The following is a 22,484-nucleotide window of genomic DNA, read 5'->3' on the forward strand; positions in this document are numbered from 1 at the left end:
CACCTGTGTTTTTTTTTAATTAGGTAGAGGGGAATTCAGTTCATATATGCACATTTATTAAATAAAAAATAAAGTGTAAACATTTTTTTTCAATTTCTACAATAACACAAAAAGATGAGTTTTACTTAAAAAATTATTTTAGATGTGACTTTCTTGGAAATGGCCTCCTTTGGCTTGAATTACAACTAAACTAATTATTGTAAGTCTATCCAATCGTTTTGCATAATGGGAAGTGGAGGGGTGGGAGGGAGGTGGAGGGGTAGTTACACTGATATCTTATCTGCCTTATGTTTTTTTAAACCACCGGTAGCCAAATGCCTTTAGCCTGTAGTGTAAGTAAAATAGGCACTAAAGTTGCGAGAAATATTGAAAAGAAGGAGTTTGGCTTAGATGTGTGGGGCATTAGACTACCTGTGGTTTTTAAAACAACTTGAGGTAGATAAGATTTCAGTTAATATATGTAAATTTACCCCTCCACCTCCCTCCAACCCCTTCACTTCCCACTTTGCAAAATGATTGGATAGACTTCCACTAATTTGTTTAATTGTAATTAAAGCCAAATAAGGCTATTTTGAGTTGTGTCTAAGATTATTTTAAATAAAACTAACATTTTTGTGTTATTCTAGGTAGAATTTGAAAAAAATTAAATGTCTATACTTTGGTTTGTTAATCAATAAATATGCATAACATAACTGAATTCTTCCCTACCTAAAGCTTTTTTTTTTTTTTGAAACCACACATGGCCTAATACTTTTGGCCTGTTCTGTACAATAAGCTGTGAATCTGTATTTATTTACATTTATTAATGACATATGTAATATGTAATATATCAAAAACAAAAGGTGTAGCTGTTCTCCTAATCATGAACTACACAAATGGTTAGTTACTAGTCAGTACTTTCTTGGACCCTGAGATTTTGGTGTATGTTGCGTGTGAAATTGAGAAACTGACTGATTCCTTTGTGGTCTTCTATATTAAGGCTTCAAGATGGTAAGAAATACGGATGTTGAGAACTTGCTTGTTTATTTTACGAAGTGATGAAATTTTGATTTTTATCTTATATATTTTTATTACAAAGAAAAACTACATTGTGATTTATATTTTAATCCAATAATGGATTCTTGGGTTTCATTTATTAATTTTGACCAATTATATTGCCTCAAAATGATTCTGACTGACAAAAAATGTACTTCTCACAGAAACATCTAGGCCTATTTCCAAGCAGTGGTCTGTATTCAGTAAAATACTATAACACAGCACAAGAATTAACATTAATTATTGACCTGACTGTAAAACAAGCTAAAAGATAACTGACTGCAATATTTAAATAAGCCGCGTTTCCACCGCAGGAACTATACCCCGGAACTAGGAACCTTTTGAGGAACTCAGTGCGTTTCCACCGCAGGAACTAGGGTCTAAATTTAGTTCTGGGGGCTTTGTTTTACCCCCCAAAACGTTCCTGCTCGGGGGGTAGTACTTTCCGAAAGTACAGGAACCTTTTGGGTGGAGCTTGCAGCGCTGAACATTTCTGATTGGTCGAGTACTCGTAGCATTTGTGTTGTATTTATTTTCCGCCATTACCCGCCATGTTTGAAAATATGCAGCGGCAACCCAATTTATTTTCATAATAACTTCAAATCAAACTTGTATGTTATGCGGCGCAGTAGCCTACTTTTCGTTATAGCCTGTCAACGTCTTGGAATTATAACGTGTGCTCTTCCGTTCTTTTCTTGCTTTAGTATTCGTTTTATAAAATGCTAAGCATTCGTGCTGGGACAGCATATTACGTAGGCTACCAAAACATTCAAACGGATTAATTCGGTTGCTGAATATTTTCTTCCGGATTTTCTTTGTTAGCCCGTTGTAATTGACTCAAAACGTTTGATACAGTTATGTGAGGTATGCGGTAGTTCTGCATAATTAACATTGGTGATACAGTACAAGCAAACTGGAAATCACCTTCCGCACTTTTTATCCGGGTAAAATAACAGGTTAATTCTAGTAATCTTCGCTTTAGCTTTTTCAGACTGCCGTAATTTTACTCAATTTTACTGCCATTTTTCAATTCCACGAAAAGACCAGGAAGACTATGGACTCATTTATGGTGCATGGTTCGCATCTGGAGGGCACACTTCGCTGCTCGGCTAGCAGTAACTTCGAAGGAAAGCAAACGGTGGCTGTACCACTACTAATTTACATTTTCACGCAAGTCCGAGTTTTCGTTCTATTCTTGTCATTTTGCGATTAGCCTATATGGAATTGACGGCGAGAAAGTAATAAAACAGCAAATTGTTTACAACGTGTGCATGTTTTCTGCTGTTAATGAATGTGTTTGAGAGGATATATGAAAATCAATAAATACAAAAGTAACCATATATAGTCATTGTTGGTAACCCGTTGTATATAAGTGGAATAAACCCCTCCGGGCTGTCCCGGTTATTAGAAAATAATGTAGGCTACTTCGGTGGTAGTATGGGGTTACAGAAGAAATCATATGACAGATGGACCGACGACAACGTCAGTGGGCTAATTCGCCTAATCTTCGCGGTACTTTAGACCCCGGTGGAAACGCAGACAACCATTGGCTGAAGGAACCTTTTAGTTCCTGGTAAAGCAGTTCCTGGGACTGAAAGTTCCGGGTAATTTTGGTGGAAACGCGGCTATAGATTTTTGGAAGATTTCACATTTTGCACTGAAATAACTTTTCTTATTAAAAGAAAGTTTGTTTTCCTCCTGTCACTGATTCTTATCTTATCTTATCTTTATCTGCTCTTTAAACAGATGTTATTTCTTCTGAAATTCTGTACAGAATTAAGTGACCTGCACTGTAATATTCGTTGAGGTTTGGGTCCCACTTGTTTGAGTTTTGTTTGGTTTCCACCTTGTTTTTAAGGTTATCATACGTTTTTTTGTTTGTGGCAATAAAGTTTATTTTTGCATAATTATATACACAATTATATGTCTGTGCATATTCATGATTGGGTTTTGATTCTGCTTTAATTCTGTTGCTCTTTGAAAAAATAAAATCATCATTACAGTAGAAATCATGTGAAATATGGTTGAGTAGTAGATTAACACTGAACAGATGTTATTCAAATATTTATGGAGGTATACGCAGCTGCAGTATCTACAGTCAAGTTATTTATCTTGATTCACATTTTTGGTGAGAATGTGGTCACATATTCCTTATTTAATAAAAGACTGTCAGACTTGGTAATGCCTGCAAGGTATGCATAAACCCTTGAGTTAATTATACACTTGAAATGCGTGTGATGGATGTCATCTATTGTGTGATATGAAAAGTTGACATGTGACTGGTTGGCCGCTGACCGTTCCAAGACATTGCAGACCATTAGAGTGAAGCCATGTGTGTAAACCAAATCTGTTGTCTCTTGCCTACCATGGAAGAATTATTTTTCAAATAAACATGAGCCCTGTTCTAGAATCTAGCCTGCATCAGTTGTCAAGTTCTTGTGTATTAGCTGATTATTATTTTTATCTGTTGCAACACAGTCTAAAGAAAACCTTTAATGAGGCAAATAGTACGAGTACAAGGAATTTAAAATTACAGAATGAAATGTTCCACTTTCCATGACCTCTCCACACATCTGTGTGGTGTTCTCCCAAATGGCAGAGAAACTTTCTGTAAATACTGACAAGAATCATTCCTTCACTTTGTATTCTATCTGTCAGTCCTGCAGCCCTCCTCAAACATTAGAGAAGTTCATTTTGTGCCACTGATATGCTACCCAACTCCTTGTAAGAGCCTACACTGCTATAACTGTCTATTAACTGGTCTTCCAATATGTGGAACCAGACTACCTCAGCTTATTCAGACCACTGCTACTACTGTCTGTTCTTCCGTCTAACAAAATATGTTGATGTTTCTTCTCTCATTGTCTCCTTTCTCTTGACTGTGATCACTGCTGACCTAACTTTCAAGAAGCTGTTAATACCTTACTTGAAGATCAATTTAGTCCATTATCAGCAAATAAATCACAATTTAATTGTGATATCGTTCACCATGTAAATTTTGCCTCATTGTTAGACATTATGTGTGCAAATGAATGTTGCTCTTGTGAATCCTTGAATGTGAATGGTTTGGAACCATGCAAATGCATTATTATTTAAAGCAGGGATGTCAAATTTGAATTCTGGAAGGCTTGAGTGCTCACTGAGCTGCTAAAGAGCACACAAACCTAGCTTGTTTCCAAGGCCTATATTGGCTAGTGATTGAAAGGAAACCACAAAAAACTACTGACACGTCTGGTCCTTTAGGACTGAAGTTTGGCACCCCTGATTTAAGTCAATCATGCTTTTATGGATTATAGTATAGAGTCTATTATGATATTGTGGCATAATGTTGCATTTCTGGGCAGAATATTTTTGCTGTTAATTTTTTATCTTAATTGCCAAAAAACTTTGTGACTATTTTGTTTCTGTTTTGTTCACTGTTTCACGTAATAGATCCTTAAATACTCTGGAATGGTAGCTAAATAAACACAATAAATTGTAAGTACACAACAATATAGGCCTGACATATCATAAATATGATAAATAGGGAACGTATACATTCAGTTACTGTGTTTTCATTAGTCATTCACTGGATCAGTGACAAGTAAGTCCAGGGGGAACAGATTTTCAGGTGGTAAAGGAAGAATTGGAAAGGTTGAATCAGTAAATGCCGTGATACGGTTATGGTGGTGGGGGAATGCCATGTGAAACAGGACGTGGTCCTTGGATGTCTGTACCCGAGGATTAAATGTATAGCTTTAGAGTTTGAACAAAAATGCGGTCTTGGCAAGTATGCACTGTACAGTTGAAATATTTCTTAAACCTTTCCCTATGTTCTAGGCTGCTACAAATAGGACACTGTGGACACTTTATATTTAAACTGGAATATCGTGTAAGTTTTTATCATATTTCACAATATCATGTTTTACAGTTGGAAATAAATTCAGGGCACGTAATTTTTTTTGCGCATCTAAATCATTGTTTACGGTATCGTCACAGTCATATGCATAGGCTATACACGAAAAAAAACATATTCAGTAAATGCAGTTGTAATTATTTTATTCGATGTATTTTTAGTAGATTTCCTCGATATTATCACGAAAGGATATTTTGTCCTTACAAACCGTCAGATGTGTTATTCATGTTCCTTTGAACTCCTGTATTTACGTAGCTAGCTAGACCGTGACGTAGGTCAGCCATTTTGAGTTGTTTGTTCAGCAGCGAACAAGTTATTTCAGACGACAAGGAAGCGCAGGCCGAGGACAAAAAACAGGAGACGAAACAACATTTATACATACATTGTTTAGTATGGGGCCGCCAAGGAGCAAAATTCGATGTATACTGATTGAAAGAATGGGGGATTTCAGTTGGTTTGTCCGTTTATCTTGACATGGCTTGTACTAGGTGTGGGAGCTGACCAGCTAACGTAGCTAACGTTACTGAAAAAAAAAAACAACAGAAGAAAACAAGAGAACAAGCTAGCTTGTTAGATAATAACTTGGCTTGCTAGCGAGTAAGTTACCACCAAGACAGCACCGAGGACGCTTAGTCGCGGTAACTATCTGTATCAAGGTTGCTAACTAGCGAATTTCGCCAGCTAGCTAGCTGTTCTTATTCGCAGTTATCTTTAACTCGTTTTGTTTTTTTAATGGAGTGAAGCGCAGATAGCTGGCTAGCTAGCTACGCATATTAACCATGGCTGTCGACATACAATAAAATCGTTTCTTACAATGGTAGCTAGCTTTCCAGCTAGCTACAGTAAGTAGTTGATAGCTGGATTGTGTGTAACGTTCTAACTGAACCAGACTGAGAATGTAAAAACGGAGGACGTTATTTGGTAGGCCTCGATTACGCCGAGTAAGATAAGATGTAGCTGGCTGGTTAGCTAGCTGGCTACATTAGTTGCAGAGTAGCTAACGTTATCCCGGGGCACTTAAATAACGCCATAACTATGACCGCAGATGTTGGGGCAGTTTTATTGCTAGAGAACTCCGAAATGACGACTCACTTTTCTTTTGTTTTTCCTGGGGTCAAACCCTCGAACCTGCTTTTACCAGTCGCGATCCTCTGTACCCCACAGCCTTGGATGGTAACCCGTTCATAAAACGGCCTCTCCAAAGAACTACAAACCAACACGCCAACCATGGACGAGGCTGGGAGAAAACAGACTTAGCTAGCCACGTGTATTGTTTTATTTTTGGTTTTGTATTACGGTAACGTTAGCTAGCCAGCAAGCGGCTGGGTCAGCATGCGTTTGGAGGCATCATGTTTTGTCAGTTGCATTTTGTATAGGAATAAATCGCATCTTAAGTTTAGCTGACTTTTTCCTCTCTTGGTTAAAGTTGCCGTTTTTGTTAACCCTTGGTGAGACTGAGTAACCTTAGATGAATTAAAGAATATTTGGGCTTAAAACTAACTAGATCCACCTATTTTTGCAGCATGATCATAATCAATTAAAATCAAAATATTTCCCAAAATGTAACCCCTTACCCTGCGCACCCTTGAGTCAGTAGAAAAGAAAATGACTTAAATTCTCATCAGCCACTTTGTTTAAAGTTAGAGTAGCTATTCCAATTAGCTTTTTGTAGGATTCTTTGTTTTGTCTTGTTTCCAAAAAGGGAACTCCTCATTTCACACAATGTGCTAGTTAGGGTTAATTAAACGACAAAACCACAGAAGGAAAGCGATAACCATCTGTATTTCACAATGGGGGACCCAAACTCCCGAAGAAAACAAACAATGAACAGGCTACGTGCTCAGCTTCGGAAGAAAAAGGAGTCTCTTGCTGACCAGTTTGATTTTAAGATGTACATCGCTTTCGTGTTCAAAGAAAAGGTGAGCGTACATTTCATGCGATGTCTCAGGACTGGTGGAGTATGGTTGTTGTACATTTCCCACAATGTCAGTTCTGTCAGCAAGGTCACACGGATGCCTTGTCTGACGTCTGAATTGTACTTCATATGATTTACCTTTTACGCTTTTGCCCCTGTATGCCACTGGATGTTAAACCCTGGAGTGGAGGTTATGTACCTTTGTCGAAGGTACTACTGTGGTACTCCCCGCCCAGATAAGACTGTCCAATTCAGCACTGTCAAACTCCAGACCGATAATTGATACCATCACCTGTAGAGGGAACAGTAGGGGACATTCAGTTGTCACTTAACGTTTTCCGTCGTCGGCCAGCCTGTGTGACGTGCAAAATTCAGTGAGCTTTGCTGCTGCCTGAATTCCACGGTATTTAAGCAGCCAGTCTGCTTTCATCGATAAGAACAAGCTCTCCATTCGGTTCAGTTGGTCATTAATGTAACTGCTGCCTAATCAGTAATGCACCTGTCTTTCCTCTCCCTCATTCAATAGAAGAAGAAATCTGCACTTTTCGAAGTAGCTGAAGTGGTACCGGTGATGACCAATAACTATGAAGAGAATATTATTAAAGGCGTGCGGGATTCCAGCTACTCGTTAGAAAGTTCTCTGGAACTGCTGCAGAAGGACGTGGTACAGTTACATGCCCCTCGCTACCAGTCGATGCGTAGGGTAAGTTATATCTACCAGTGAATACATATTTGTGTGACCATGTTGTTGTGCTTAAGAAATTGGGAATGATGGGCCAGTTTTTATCGCATATCAATCCAAAAACTCAAGCCCCAAAGATAAGGGCCACTACGCGTAATGTATATATGTGAGTGATATTAAGAGTAGATGAAGCACAGAATGTTAATTGCATGCATGGTTACTTTCATTGTAGTGATACACAGTCAAGGCTATCCAAGAGTGGAACCACAGTTGTAGATTAATCCTCTACAGCAATGCTAAATATTTCCGTTGGTAGGTTAAGGTAGAGAAACATTATATACCTAGGGTAACCCAGTATAAAAATGAGTTCTTAAATTTAAAGGGAATAAGTGTTCAGGATTAAGTTGTGCAATGTGTGATAGCTTTTTGTGTGTTTGTGTTCAGAAAGTTGAAGTGAATAGGACAAATAGGACAAAAAATAGGACAAATTGAGTGGACAGTAGTTACTTGTTGCTAATATGTGGATGTAAAGCTGTGTTGTCATACTGTTCAAAGCACTTTTTGTCCTTAAATAAGAGCATCTGCCAAATAATGTACATATACAATGGATATGGTCTCAGCCTGAATCTCCTATCTTATTTAATTTCAGGATGTCATAGGATGCACCCAGGAAATGGACTTCATCCTCTGGCCACGCAATGACATTGAGAAGATAGTCTGTCTTTTGTTCTCAAGATGGAAGGGTTCTGAAGATGAACCTTTTCGGCCTGTTCAGGTGAGTTGAAGACATTTAAAAAAATCTTCCCAGGCTGTTTTAAACCTCCCCCTCCCCTCCCTAGGAATGCTCTTGGAGCAGACAAGTCTTCTGAATTTTCAGATCATTTACTTCTTCTCTGATCTGGCTTTGATGACTGTTGCAGAATACAGTAATATTCATGAATATTTTGCTGCTGCTATGAATGTTTTCATACAACCGTACTGCTGCAGCAAAGGGTAATTAAGCCTACCCAGAATTCTGTGTTCACTTCAGCAGGCTTGCTATAAATAAACACAAATCCTTTAAAAAGAAATGAGATGGGGCGACATAGCTCAGGAGGTAAGACCGATTGTCTGGCAGTCGGAGGGTTGCCGGTTCAAACCCCGCCCTGGGCGTGTCGAAGTGTCCTTGAGCAAGACACCTAACCCTTAACTGCTCTGGCGAATGAGAGGCATCAATTGTAAAGCGCTTTGGATAAAAGCGCTATATAAATGCAGTCCATTTACCATTTACCAGATGACCACTTAAGTTATGCTGGACTTTTGGTACTCTCCTGAGACTTGTTTTTTTTTTTTGGAGCCATCTCCAATGCAGCTACCTGTTCAAATGTATTCATCTCTGCACCCAGGCCAAGTTTGAATTTCATCACGGAGACTACGAGAAGCAGTTTTTGCACGCCGTGAGCCGGAAGGACAAGGCAGGAATGGTCATGAACAACCCCAGTCAGTCTGTGTTCCTTTTTATGGACAGACAGCACTTACAGGTAAGTTAATTCTGTGCTGCACTAAATCTCTTCTTCACTATGTGCATGCCACTCCTTAATTTTGAAGTTAATGCCGATCTTGAATTATTGTTGAAGAATGTAGATGATCTGCACACTGGTGTATATTTAAATGGATGAAATCCAAAGAGGAGCCTTCAGCAAAAATATTAAGTAAAAACTGCTCAAAATTCTAAGCAAATGAACATTTTGGTCATAGGCCTTCATCAGAAAATAGATTCACATGGAATAATGGTGGAATGGTTCATTATTTCATGTGTATCTAGACACTGGTGAAGGTCTGTGACTGAAATGTTCTTTTGCTTTGAATTTTGAGCAATTTGTACTTAAATATTTTCACTGAAGTCTCTTCAGATTTAATTACTTTATACTGGTGTGCGGGTCTTCTAAATTTTTCTACTTGGCTGTTCATATTGGACCGACACACCTGGGTTTGTAGTTTTTCTTGATTTTTATATAGACCGTATTAAGTTTTTGATGCCATTAAGTTTTACAGGTGTTGTTTGTTAATACGGTTTTTCCAGTTTGACTAATATTGTTTCCTCACCATTGAGCAGACTCCAAAAACCAAGGCCACCGTTTTCAAGTTGTGCAGCATCTGCCTCTACCTGCCACAGGACCAGCTGACCTCCTGGGGCGTGGGTGGCATCGAGGACCACCTCCGTCCGTACATGCCAGACTAGAGTCTCCGCCAAGCCGCGCAGGGGAGATGGCCCAATAATCACTGCAGCAAGCTCGCCTCCTCACCTTCAGACCCTTCCATTGAATACCAGTGAACTTGTACTTGGAACACTCCCTTTGTGTTAATCTTCTCATTTTCACCCTGGAGCTTATTTCATTCGCTCACTCGTTCATTTGTTCATTCGTTCATTTTAATTCTTTTTCTGTCAAATCTGTGAATTTTGGTTTAATTTTGCACTGATTTTTTGTGACTTATCATGATTGTAAATTACCAAGCTGGCAGGAGGCATGCTATACTGGGCTTTTTAAGTCATCACTCAGATCTGTAATGAGGGAGGGCAGGTGAGTTTTAGAGGACTGTCTTAAGAGCAACTCAATTCAGTATATAAAAAGTGAAAAATTCTTGTCAACGGTCAAAAGCTGTAGGCACCACTTGGTCTTTTTCCCAGTTGACACATTTTGAGTTTTGCTGGATCTTATTTTTTGGGGTATCTCCCTGCTTTGGCTAAGAATTATATAAAATATTTTTTTGTTTTATTATGGAGATTTATAAAAGTTTATCCCTGGCAGACCCAAGGTAAGACCCGGCGCATGAATAGCTCAAAGGAAAGTTTGAAATTGTGATGCAGAACTGCAAAAATAAGCTAGAAATAGTTTTGGATGCATAAGACACAAATTGATGGCACACAAGCAATTCATGCACTATACTCTGGCTACCAGGAAACCTTTTAATGTGGGGATGTGTGGTGTTCTATATGGGGAAAGTTTAAAAAGGGGTAGCACGTGTAACTAGAGAATAAAACTGGGGCGATAAATTTCTGGAACTTTTGAGATTTGCTTTTTTGTTTTCGCTTTGGGGACAGATGGAAATTTTGGTTACTGTTTTGGAGCTTTGTCAGAGGGCGATTATTTTAAGGCTTGATTTACTGGATAAAAGGCACATCTGCAATTTTTTGCCTTGTTAAATCAATTAAAACCTGAATTTAAAGCAGATGTTCTTGGTTGGTCCCTCATGTTTAAATCATTCTTCTGAAGACTCATTTTTGAAGAATATATCAAATTAATTTCATTGTTGGTTTTGTCATAAATTTTGCTCTCAGTTTAGACTTTGCATAAGCTCTCTGGATTTGACAGTTAAATGTGACCTGCAAATTAGTTCTAGTTTCTGATTTGAAGGAGTTGAAATGCACAGTGTACTACACTGAAGCTAGAGTAATGAACCACAATATCTTTATATGTTACATCATGGCCACCATTATTTAAAAAGGAATTTGTACTGGGCACCTAGTAGATTGTCTCAGTGCCTTGGAGCAACTTGAGAGTTAAGTGTTCCCAGTGTTAACATTCACCGTGCATTTGCAGTGGCTCCCTGTTGTTTTGCAAGTGCTGTATAAAGTCAGGCCTGCTGAGACCTGTCTGGCCAATCATGAGGGAGATATTGGCAGCATATACCTGAGGCTCCCGATCAACTCATTCACTGCCTGGCCATTCATATGAAACTGGTGATTTTTACTGCTTAAAAATTTCTTAAGTGAAAACATTCCAGAGCTGAACAATCACTGCCTATATTAAAAAATGGGCATGATCTCAAATTCAGAACTGCCTTACACTGCTACCGAACCATTTAAGACTCCAAGCAGTGATTTGGTTTGATTTGGAAATATTTTTCTTCAACCAAAAAAAAAGCTGTAGCCCTTTAGATAATGGCACTGCATACGGTGTAATACCCAACAGGTTTGAAATATATGAAATTTGTGTTGCAAGTGTGTTGAAATTGTAATCCTGTTATTGGCAGGATCGGGTGAAAATATCCTGGTTTTGATAAGCTTCACTGTGGGCAGCGTTTTTCATTAAAATGTATTTACCGATTGCAGTTAATGTGGAAAGCTACAGCAAGTTTCTTAACCTGGCAAGGGGAGCGTCTCTAACAAATGTAAATCCTTTTTGATAAATATGCACAAGGAAATACAATATAGGGTAGTTCTATTGTACTGGCACAAGTGCATCAGATATCTTATTCACCTCCTCAGCATAACAAATAAATTAAAATTTTTATGTTTAGTCGGTCAGCACAAAAGCTCACCTGTAAGAAGGTTGCAAAAAATCCCACTGATTCACATTCACAATGACATCCAACTCTGCATAATTATGTAGCAAAAAGTCACCCTGTCAGCGCACTGGACGCACTTCTGGTGACATCAAAGTCAGAGACGACTAATCCAACCCCTGCCCTCTCTCCCTGGCCAATTATGCGCCAAAAGGAACCGGCATGGTCAGGATTCAGTAGCAGTGCATATGGCACATCATTTCTTTGTAAAACAGTAAGTCCCAAACTATTAAGAGGATGAACAGAATTTGTATGTCTTGTATAAGATACGCGCATCACCATCTAAACTGCCGTAATTTCCAAATGTGTTGATTTATTTCATTACCAGTAAAAAAATTAATTTTATCTTCCCTGTGTGGTACCAATCTGCACTTAAAAGCCAACAATAACTGAATTCAGGATTATGTATCCCTTTAACAGTGAAACTTTTTTATGCTACCCCTAAACCGTGCATCTAAAATCATCAGAGATAGAGTTTCTGATTCAATTTCTCGCAATCCTGGAAAGTCAGTTTTGTGAATTCTCTGCCAATTATTCATACATAATTTGGTTATAAATTAATATTTCAGAACAGCAAAGTATTAAAGAACATGCTCAAAAAATGGTATGTAATTTCCGTCAATGGGTCATTGCTTGTTTATTAGTAATGACTAAATGATTTGCACTAGAAATGTTTTTTCTGAGATCATAAATTTCATTTCACATGTAAACCTTGAATCATTTTTTAGATGTTCAGATACCAAGTGTGACTACAAGATTTAGGCTGTAACACCACATACTGAATTTGCACTCTGCAAACCCATGTCCATCGTTAAAACAACCAGCTAGAAACCTTCCATCTGTTACAATTAAACCACTGAGGTTTAGCTACCCAGAATCACCAGTTACATTCTCTGTAAGTAAAGATGGCCATCTAACATTACCACTGTCAATATGTTAATGGTGATCTGGGAACACAAAGGTATGAATTGCTTTAGTACGTTTCAAACATTTTGGTCAGTAACATAAGCAGCACATAACAGACAACTGCTATAGAAAGCTACAGTGAGCACACACTACTTTTTCCAGATCCATATGTAGTATATATTTTTCCCTTTTTTTAGTGATACTGGCATCAAATTCTAACCATTGCTGGTGACTGATTTTACATAACCATGTGGAATCACAACTTGTTCAGCTGTTTGCTTGCTGTTGGTGGGGAAACAGGAAGAAACACAGAGCCAGGTTGAAATGAAGGAAAAGATGGATACAGATCATGGCTTGCTTTGTTCGTGTTTAAGTCTTAGCTGAAATTCAGTTTAATAGTATGGTAGATAGACATGTTTTATAGCAGTATTGTTTACAAATGTACAGAGGTATTTTCTTGGTTTATGTAACTTCTCTTACATGGAAAATGTATTTTATTAGAGTAATACAAAACAAGACCAGGTCAAAACCTAGTATATGGCTGGACCTAACACACATGATCCGGCCGACCAACGGTGTAACTTCATAACTCGGCCGACCAATGGTGTAACTTCATCACTCACTCAGTCACAGACATTCGCGTTTGTAGGGCTGGCCCTGCTGTTGCGGTCCAGCCAAAAACAGTGGACCCAAGTATGAGACACTTATTTCAGTGAGTCCACAGACACAATCTTAATCAACAATACTGCTAATTAAAACTAGTATTGGCTGTAATAATAATTGTTATAATAATAATAGTAGTAGTAGTAGGTGGGCTGGAAGCAATACAAGATTTAATGTTTTTTCTCTCTCTACAGTACAATAAAACATATGCATATGCCTTTTACATAGTGATAACTTTGATAACTTCTCTTGGCCTGACAGAAACGGCACAATCCATTTAAAAAAATCAAATTCGGAAACAAAACTGTTCTCTACAAAATCAAAACCTTTAAGAAAAAATATAGTTACCTGTGTTCATTAAATACTTGTACATCCATATATGATGTACAAAGTAGGCCTAGGAATACTAAATGAAAAGAAGGAAGAGGTTTGGTGAACATGTTTTTGTCCTGTGCATGAGAAATACAAGCTGTTAGTACAAGCCCATAAGGCTATATATCTATCCATTATAGGGTTCATGAGGCCTCATGCTCCCATAATTAACAAAGCACATTCCTAGGAGTCTCTTCATTTAAAGGGACTGCTACAGAAGGATTGTTTACACCGTGTTTTAAGACCTTTCAGTGAATTACATCAGGTGCAGCAAAAATAACATCCCCTTTTGTGACATTTGTGAAACAATTTCACAAAGTATGAATATACAGACAGTGCAAGGATTGTGTTCTTCCACTCAGTAATTTTCTGATAAAACAATTTGATAAAAATATAAATATAATTTAAATTGTAATTTAACTCTTAAGAAACCAATGCTTACATGTACACAACTTTCATTTCAATGTGATTATACTGTTGCACATTTTTAAAAGTAACATTTACATTTACTTTCCATAGAACCAGTGTCATCTTCCTAGTTTGCAAACTAAATATAGCATCAATGCAAATCATTCCTAAATGACAGAACTACTAAGATATCATTCAATATAATTATTTCAGACAACACATATGACGGTTAAGCTCAGACTTCCCTTTCTATAATGACAATCATTGTGTTTTTGTTTTTTCAATTAAGCTGCAATGAGTCAACAACATTGAAATCACTGAGCGTCACATCTCAGCTTTTCTGGGATGCCTTCAGCTGCTTCTTGATGAAGTGCCCCACCAGCATCTGAGGTCGTTGCTGGAAGTTGTTGAGGACATCATGAGAGCTTGTCAGCTGATCCCCTTTGAGGCGATCCAGCAGTGTCACACACACCACTGCCGCTGGAGTACACAAAGAGAGACATGACAGTTGTTTGAGAATGTGCCTGTGTATACCAACTGGAATCTCCAATTCTCAGAATTGGATTATCCCTGAGAAAATAGCCTGCAGTTTTACTTAATTGTGTGGTATACCAACAATAAAGACCACAGAATTTGTAAACAACAACTTGGGCCTGTTCCGATAAACAGATTTTGTAGGCTGCAATTTGGCAGAAATCTGCCATGGGTCTCTCTCGCTGCTCTATTTAACTATGTGATCAAGTTTAGTGCAGTCACACAGTAGAGCACAAATCATGTGACTTGACACAAATGCAGGAGGCAAAGAGGGTAAGATAGGTAAGTAGCTTTTATGAAAGATTGACATCATCACAAACTCTTTGACTGCGTTTCCATAAACAAGAGCACAATGAGGAAAAAGTTTAATCTCTTAGCTTAGGAAGATTTGATTGAGGCTTTTAAATTCATAACGAGGATTAACAAAGTGAACTACAAGTGATTCTTTAGGTTAGTAAAACAAGGGGACATAAATGAAAATTAGCAAAAGGTAAATTCCGCACAGACATTAGGAGGCATTTTTTCATGCAGAGAGTAGTCACTGTGTGGAATAGCCTGCCAGGTCATACAGTAGAGGCAGAAACTCTGTGGGTTTTCAAGACCCTGCTTGATACAGTTAGATACTATCTAGTCTGTAGGTAATCAGAGCACCAGGTACAATTAAGTTAGGAAAATGGCAAGCATTGTTGGGCTGAATGGCCTGTTCTCATCATTATGTTGTTATGTTAATGCATTTGCCTTTTGGTCTACCTGTCTCCAATTAACCAAATTGAACAATTAAGAAATTCATAATTTACTAAAACTGGTACAACCATAAATAGCATCACGTATTTCTGTATTTGGTTTGCAAATAATACCTCACCATACCTCTAAGGCAGCTGAGTTTGCACATAGCTGCAAACACAGACGATTCCATCTCAATGTTCCTGATTCCTGCAGCATACGCCTCGCCCAAATAATTCAGTTTGTCCTCTTCAGTGTAGGAGCAGAAAGCACCATCCAGACGGGCTTGACCTACAAAACAACACTTAATCAGTCCATCATAACTGAGATGTTACAGATGAACTGTGATTCAAATCCTGGCCACTTATTTATGGTTATGATTGACCACTACAATAGGTCTTCTCAGTTGACCTTGACTGATCATTGTTCTGTTTGTACTTGGTTTCTCTTCAGTTTAGGTCATCAATACTTCAACAGGAATTAGATTAAAAACAACCAAAGATGGTAGGCACTTGAATCAGGGACAACTCTACACCTGTGACTGATACCTTCATAGAAGTCCAGTGTACACATGGTGTTGCCTATGACTGTCTCAAATTCATCCAACTCTGCCCCACATTGGAGAAGTTCCTCTGCCAGTTCTTCATCCAGGTCAGTACTTCGAACGACGGTCTTTCCAAGAATTACTTGTTCCAACTTTGGTTGAAAAGAAGCATCCATCGATTGCTTGGTGATAACCACAGTACCTGGTTTTAGGCCTGATGAGAGAGACAGAGAACCATTTTATGTACATGTAGATAATGGCTTCTGACTTCCCTCCAAATATAGTAAGTACAGAATATGCCTTTACCTATTCCTTGAATTAAAAGTTGCACAGAAAGATATACAAGGCTTTTTTTCCCCAAACCTCATTTCAAAAAATTTCTTTATGAACTTTCAAGAAATGGGTTGCTGGAACTATGTTTGCATTAACATGAAAAAAAGAAAAGAAAAACCATTATCTCTACTTTATTTTTTCACTTTAAGATTTACTGACATTCAATTGAATACACTGAAAGTTCTCTTGACACATTTATACAAAAGAGTATCAGTCGGAAAGAGCTACCTATTCCACCTGAAGTCCCGATTCGCACAACTGTGACATCAGAGCAGTTTGCGTGGTAAAGGAGCTTGATGAGTTCATGTAACATTATGGAAATAGAAGGGATGCCCATGCCATGCTGAAACACAGTCAAACACATCACACTGTATGTTAGACCCAAGCTCTAATCAGCGTCATCCCATAGAGCACTAATTACGTTTGATTTTTGGAAAGCCCTGCATCCTTCAATTCTACACAATATTTAAGAGGAAAATTAAATTACTGGATTTCTAGACGTTATTTATTTATTTTTTTTAATGTTCTCAATACTGTTAAGCTCTTGCTTGGTTACTCAGAACGAGGTTAGCACCTTGATCAATTCACCCAGAACACACCAGCAAGGCTGATTTAATTCAGGCCAAATATTCCTTATTAATAAAGTAAAAAGCCTTTCCTTTGTTATAGGACATGCCAGCAATGCTAATTTAATTTAACAAATAATGCAACAAATTTAATGCAGACAAAATATTCCTTATCAATAAAATAAAAAGCACTTATTTAGTTACAGGACTGAACAGAGCAGCAGTAGATTATTGTCATTATCACACAACGTACGTATACCCACACTTACACTGACAGATAACACAGGGCCAACTTTGTACATGCTGTAGCGGTCAGTTCCTGCACAGAGGTTGGGGTAGTCAGCCTTAGGATCCCCAAAGCCCAGCTCTCCAGCGATGTACTGGACGAAGGCCTTCATTCTCCATGCACTGCCTCCAACACAGACAAACTGGGACAAGATTAAATAAAATAAAATGAATTTTATTTATTACAATGGTATGAGTGCACACGCATGTGCATACTTACGAATAACCACATTTAAAATATAATGGGATCTAGTAAATATTACCAAGTGGCATAAGCACTGGGTCTTACTTTAACATCCCCAAACATCGCTGGTAAATCCTGAGTGGCTGTCCCCAGGTTAAAATGGTACAGTACATCCTCTTTCATTGAGTCCAAGTGTGGATTGTTCACATGGACAGATCTTGGGCTAGGAAAGAAAAAATGCAACTAGGATGATTACATTTGCTAAGTAAAGGCCCTTTTCTTTGGCAGCTTGCATAGTTAACATACTTAGCCTACTTGTAATCGCCACATATTTAGTGAAGAAATTTAGGTTAGGTCATGCTCTAGAGAACAGCACCAGTGCCCCAGATGGCATTCCAATGCACAACCTCTAAGCAGTTTGTAAACTAAATAGTGTTTCCTTTGGAGTGATTCACACCCCTCAAGTGTTTGCATGTTGCACTCACAATGGTTGGGGGTTGAACTTAAACATGTTGTAAACATGAAATATACCACTGGCTCACTAATGGCCTTGATCCTATTATTTTTCATGCTTTTATGCTAAGGTTTCTGCATCACCTGGTTAGCAACTTTTTAAATGTTCTTCTTTTTGATGGAAGATTTGATGCCAAAGCACATTAATGCATAAATGGTACATGATTTATTTTAATACTTGTGCAGTAATCATACAAATGTTGAATGTTGCCTGAACATTGTTATTTAGTATCACTGCTATTGCTGTTCCACATTTTGGGTCAAATACAACAACTAGAGGATGTTTATTTTGTTTCTACACTTACAGTTTGGCAATTCTGTGGTTTTTCAGTGTGTACATGTGGGAAGTTCCAGTAGGGTTTTCACCATGATAATCAGAAACACTCCTGATAGAGAGCAATTTCCCTTTTTTCTGTTGTTATGTTTTACCCATTACAGAATGAGAAAGACTTTTCAAACATATCCTGTATGTAGAGATATGAGTATAGCATTAAAAATGTCACTTTTTAATGCTGCACTGCAGTTGTCATTATAATATGCTATATCTCAGATTGCCATTTATACCAAATGTACATTTGTAGGTACAAATATTATAACCCTTTTTGATATTGAGTGACTTCCATTTGGAAATAAAGCTGAAATTATATAATTCAGCGTATTTACTGCCTGTTGTCAAGTGGACTCCCTTGTCTAGTGGTTTATTCCTTGTCATTTCACAAAAGTGATGGATAATTAAATTATATATATATATATATATATAAGACAGCACATCCAGAATCCCGATAATAATTCAACAGTGCCTGCTTTTATTGATATTACAAATGATACATTTACAGTGTTTATTTTTATTTTAGATACTGCAGCCTTCAGAATACAGTCATTGTGTTACTACTTGATTCCCAAAACCCTCACCTTTCGCCTGCTCCACTCTTCTGATCGCTGAAGCCTGGCGCCATTTTCCTGAGAACATAAATTTCACACTTATTATGCTTATCATTTTCTCAAAATCAGACCTTTGCTTTTTAACAATTTTGAGATGGCAAGATAATTTAATATAACAAGCTATATTCTTGCCAATCCCTGACAATTAACAATATTATTTTCCTGAAAGTAAAGCACTAACAAAGAAATTAAATATTGCATTGAAATGATAATTAACTGAGCTAAACCATGAGAAAAGAAGACAATTTGTACAAGACAAGAGTACAATACAGAACATTACATTACAGATGTTGGTGAGCTGCTAGCTGTATTTCCTTAAGTCCTTTTAAGTGAAGTTACCCAGAGTGTATTGGCTGAGCTGCTAGCTGTATTTATGTTAAGCTATTTTGGAACGTAACATTAGCCATCATTTGTAACATTGAGCAGTCCTTCTCAAAAAACCTACTCACCATGAATGATCTGTATTTTAGTTGTGGTATGCCCACACCACAGGTAGAAGTAAGGAATAATGGCTGGGCATTATACAGTTTGAATTCCCAACACATAGGTAGGAAGTAGCCTGAGGCGAAGCACTTGAGACCGTACAGTCACCTTCAGAATGACTGGTTCCCTTCATGAAACTGAGCAACAATGTTTGTATAGGCTATAAAATACACAATACACCTTCACTCTAATAAAAATTCTTGTTATAAAAACTTTTTTGTAATAGTAGCCTATTTTTCTCGGAAACATTTGGGGTAAAAATTATTATCACCCCTAAATAATATTTAAAATAAATCCAAATTGAGCAAATTTTCATCTGTGATTTTTTAAAATTGATCTCCAGAAACTTTATAGTGCAGGCCAAAAGTATTAGGTCGCCAGAAGTACACAGCCCTGAGAGTTTAAAATATTTTATTGCATTGATTACTGGCTTACAAGCATCGCTATTGAGAGTTGCTCACATAGTTCTGTCTTGTACGTACTTGTATCTTTTTGCTACCCAATCAAGTGAAATAATTAAATGGTTTTGTAAATATATTCAACTATATGAATTGTGTTGCTATAACTTTTTTTTTTTTGTTTGATCTACAGTACAGGCCAAAAGTTTTAGGAAATATGTGTTTTTTTAACTTTAGGTAGAGAAGAAATCAGTTAATATATGAAAATTTATTAAATAACAAATTACAAACATTTTTTTCCACCAACAGTAATAAAAAATCTTAGACATGATTTTCTTCAACATAGCCACCCTTGTCTTCAATTACAATTAAACAATTTATTGGAAGCCTGGAGGGGTGAGAGGTAGTTACATTGAGTGAAATCTTGCCTACCAGAATTTTTGGAGAAATAGGAAGCCCGAAACTCTGATTGGCTGTTGACGGGCGAAGCCTGATAAACTGTGGGAAACATTTTTCGGGCAACTTTGGTTGCTCGGGGTCGCTCAGCTACATAGAGAATGAATGGACTTCCGGCAACCTGGTTGATGAGTTGATCACTGTGTGAACGCACCTTGGCTAAACGGCGAAACATTCACTGATGATTATTCTTAGCTATATCAATTTAATTTTAAATTAGCAAGCAGTCGTAAAACCATGAAAACCAAATAGATGTTATCTGATCAATTAATAACGATGGTATGTCACGTTTCACCACAGTAAATTAACTAGCGATGTTGTTGCCCCACTGAGATAGCACTAGTCTAGCGAGAAAGCTAACGTTATACTTAATAAATTACGCTCAGTAATATACATATCGATACATATTGGAAGCCCTGGCGGCTTGCTATTTAGCTAACATTTTCTGTTGATTGTTCTTAATTAGATGCAGACGAAGTGATAATGAAACGAGAACTCGATAAAAACGCAGCAGGTTAACTTGGCCGTGATAGACTAGCGTCAACGTTGACGGGACTAATCACAAGTTAAACATCAATCACCTGCGGACCTTATTGTTCATAATTAGCTAACATGTATTTTAAAAATTATATATAAGGGTTATTAATTGACTTACCTAAAATACCCGTCCTACTTTAAGCAGTCAGTGGGTTATCCAGTGTGTTCAGTCACAGTACTTCTGCTGCAGTGAGGTATTGTTATGGGTAGGTAGCTACGCTTTAGCATACACCAATAAGCTGACTCGTGCTCGCATTTCTCTGCGTCGCTTCTCCTTGGATGTACATATGGAGAGATCGGCTGGTTAATTCTTAGAATCAGTTGTGATCGACCACTCACTTTTTCAAGATCTGTGATTTGCGCACACAGGACGCACACATGACCTCCGTGAATTTAAAAATGGCCAGTGATTCCGTGATTGAGGAAGCCCGGTTTAGTTTGTGCAGATGTGGTTTTTGTCTTCGGACGGTAGGCCGTTTGTGCTACGAGCACAGAAACACGTACACACGTACGCCGATATTTCTGGCACGTGACCAAATACCTGGAAGAAATTTTCCTAAGCGCAGACCTAAGCGTTTAAAGTACCCCTCCAGGTGTATTTTAAAATCTTGAAAATCATTCAATATTTGTTTGTTTTTGTTTTTTTCAACCAAAAATGTTTAACGTTAATAAACTACTGAAAATGGCTCAGTAGTATCGCTACACCTTTACCATCATTGTGAATGCCAGAATCGATTAATATGCAAATTAGCAACATTTGCTGCTGTGGTCCCGGGATGTAGGCTATTGTCGGCAGGGTATCGGATTCAAAATAAATTTCTTCGCGAAACCCACTGACTTCAGCATGAGGTTCTGGAAGCAGTCTGGCCTATAAGAAGCCATACTATTTCTTTCATTGAGAGCAGCAGTCCCAGGCAAAGGGGCCCTTCTTTTGAGGGCCCCTTTTGGCTCTTTGTGGTGCTGCAATTTCATCCACTGGATGTCTGTTCACATGCCCCTAGATCTGGGGCACACACGGTAAGTCTAGCTTCCCCATCTGCCAGTCTTTACTTATGCTAGAAGAGAAAGCCATGTCGACACCAAATGGTGTCTTTTGAAATTTTATCTTTTTAAAAACTAAAAGCAAATTGGTAGCTTTAGAGACCATGCACCCTAAAGCTACCAACCTTCCACCCATTGAATCAAGACATCAAATATAGTAGGCAGGTCAATAATATGATATAATGGGACCTTTCTTTTAAATAAAATTAAAAAAAACTAAAAGGAGCCATTTTCGCACTTCTGTGGGTGTTTTCATGTACCACCATATTTGCTGGTTTGGAAACTCAAACACAACTAATTTGAATCTTCTGAAGAAGGTTCATATGATACAGAAAATCCACCAGTTATGCTCTACAACAAAGGGCTGGAAATAAAGCATAAAATGGCCTTGGAAGAGCCCCCCTTTTTACATTTGTTTTTAATTTATTTATTTTTTAGCAAATTTAAGTTAATTCCTTCTAGAAGATGCTACTGTCCCTTATTTCAAAAGTAATAGAAGCAGGTGATGTATTATTCCCTCCTCTTTCTACTTTTTATTAATGAACAATAATGGGCTGGAGAAAGTTTTGTACACTACTGCCACTCTCCAAGAACCATTTCCTGGTATAACCTGTTCCTTTCCAACATGTCCATTACGAATAACTGTCAGTGATAATTATAAATGTACCTCATTGAACAAAAGGGAAAGACCAAACTACCTACAGCCAACTGGCTAGTTTAATTGGCTAATCTCAACAGTCACA

At 37.8% G+C, this 22,484-nt stretch overlaps 2 protein-coding genes across 2 annotated transcripts; one reads left to right on the forward strand and one right to left on the reverse strand.

Moving 5' to 3' along the window:
• Positions 1-5,196: 5,196 nt before the first annotated feature.
• c1h6orf62 (chromosome 1 C6orf62 homolog) lies at positions 5,197-10,739 on the forward strand. The gene is made up of 5 exons (XM_064346976.1): positions 5,197-6,849; positions 7,372-7,548; positions 8,177-8,302; positions 8,913-9,047; positions 9,623-10,739. Exons 1-5 carry the CDS (start codon positions 6,721-6,723, stop codon positions 9,746-9,748), a joined length of 693 nt encoding a protein of 230 aa, XP_064203046.1. The 5' UTR covers positions 5,197-6,720; the 3' UTR covers positions 9,749-10,739.
• A 2,357-nt stretch (positions 10,740-13,096) lies between these two features.
• On the reverse strand, positions 13,097-21,091 carry upp1 (uridine phosphorylase 1). The gene is made up of 8 exons (XM_064346962.1): positions 20,819-21,091; positions 18,797-18,844; positions 17,477-17,594; positions 17,172-17,330; positions 16,565-16,679; positions 16,008-16,217; positions 15,604-15,750; positions 13,097-14,682 (listed from the first exon to the last, which is right to left on the reverse strand). Exons 2-8 carry the CDS (start codon positions 18,838-18,840, stop codon positions 14,534-14,536), a joined length of 942 nt encoding a protein of 313 aa, XP_064203032.1. The 5' UTR covers positions 18,841-18,844; positions 20,819-21,091; the 3' UTR covers positions 13,097-14,533.
• Positions 21,092-22,484: the final 1,393 nt, after the last annotated feature.

The sequence above is a fragment of the Anguilla rostrata genome, chromosome 1 (genome assembly GCF_018555375.3).
Source record: "Anguilla rostrata isolate EN2019 chromosome 1, ASM1855537v3, whole genome shotgun sequence".
Taxonomy (NCBI): domain Eukaryota; kingdom Metazoa; phylum Chordata; class Actinopteri; order Anguilliformes; family Anguillidae; genus Anguilla; species Anguilla rostrata.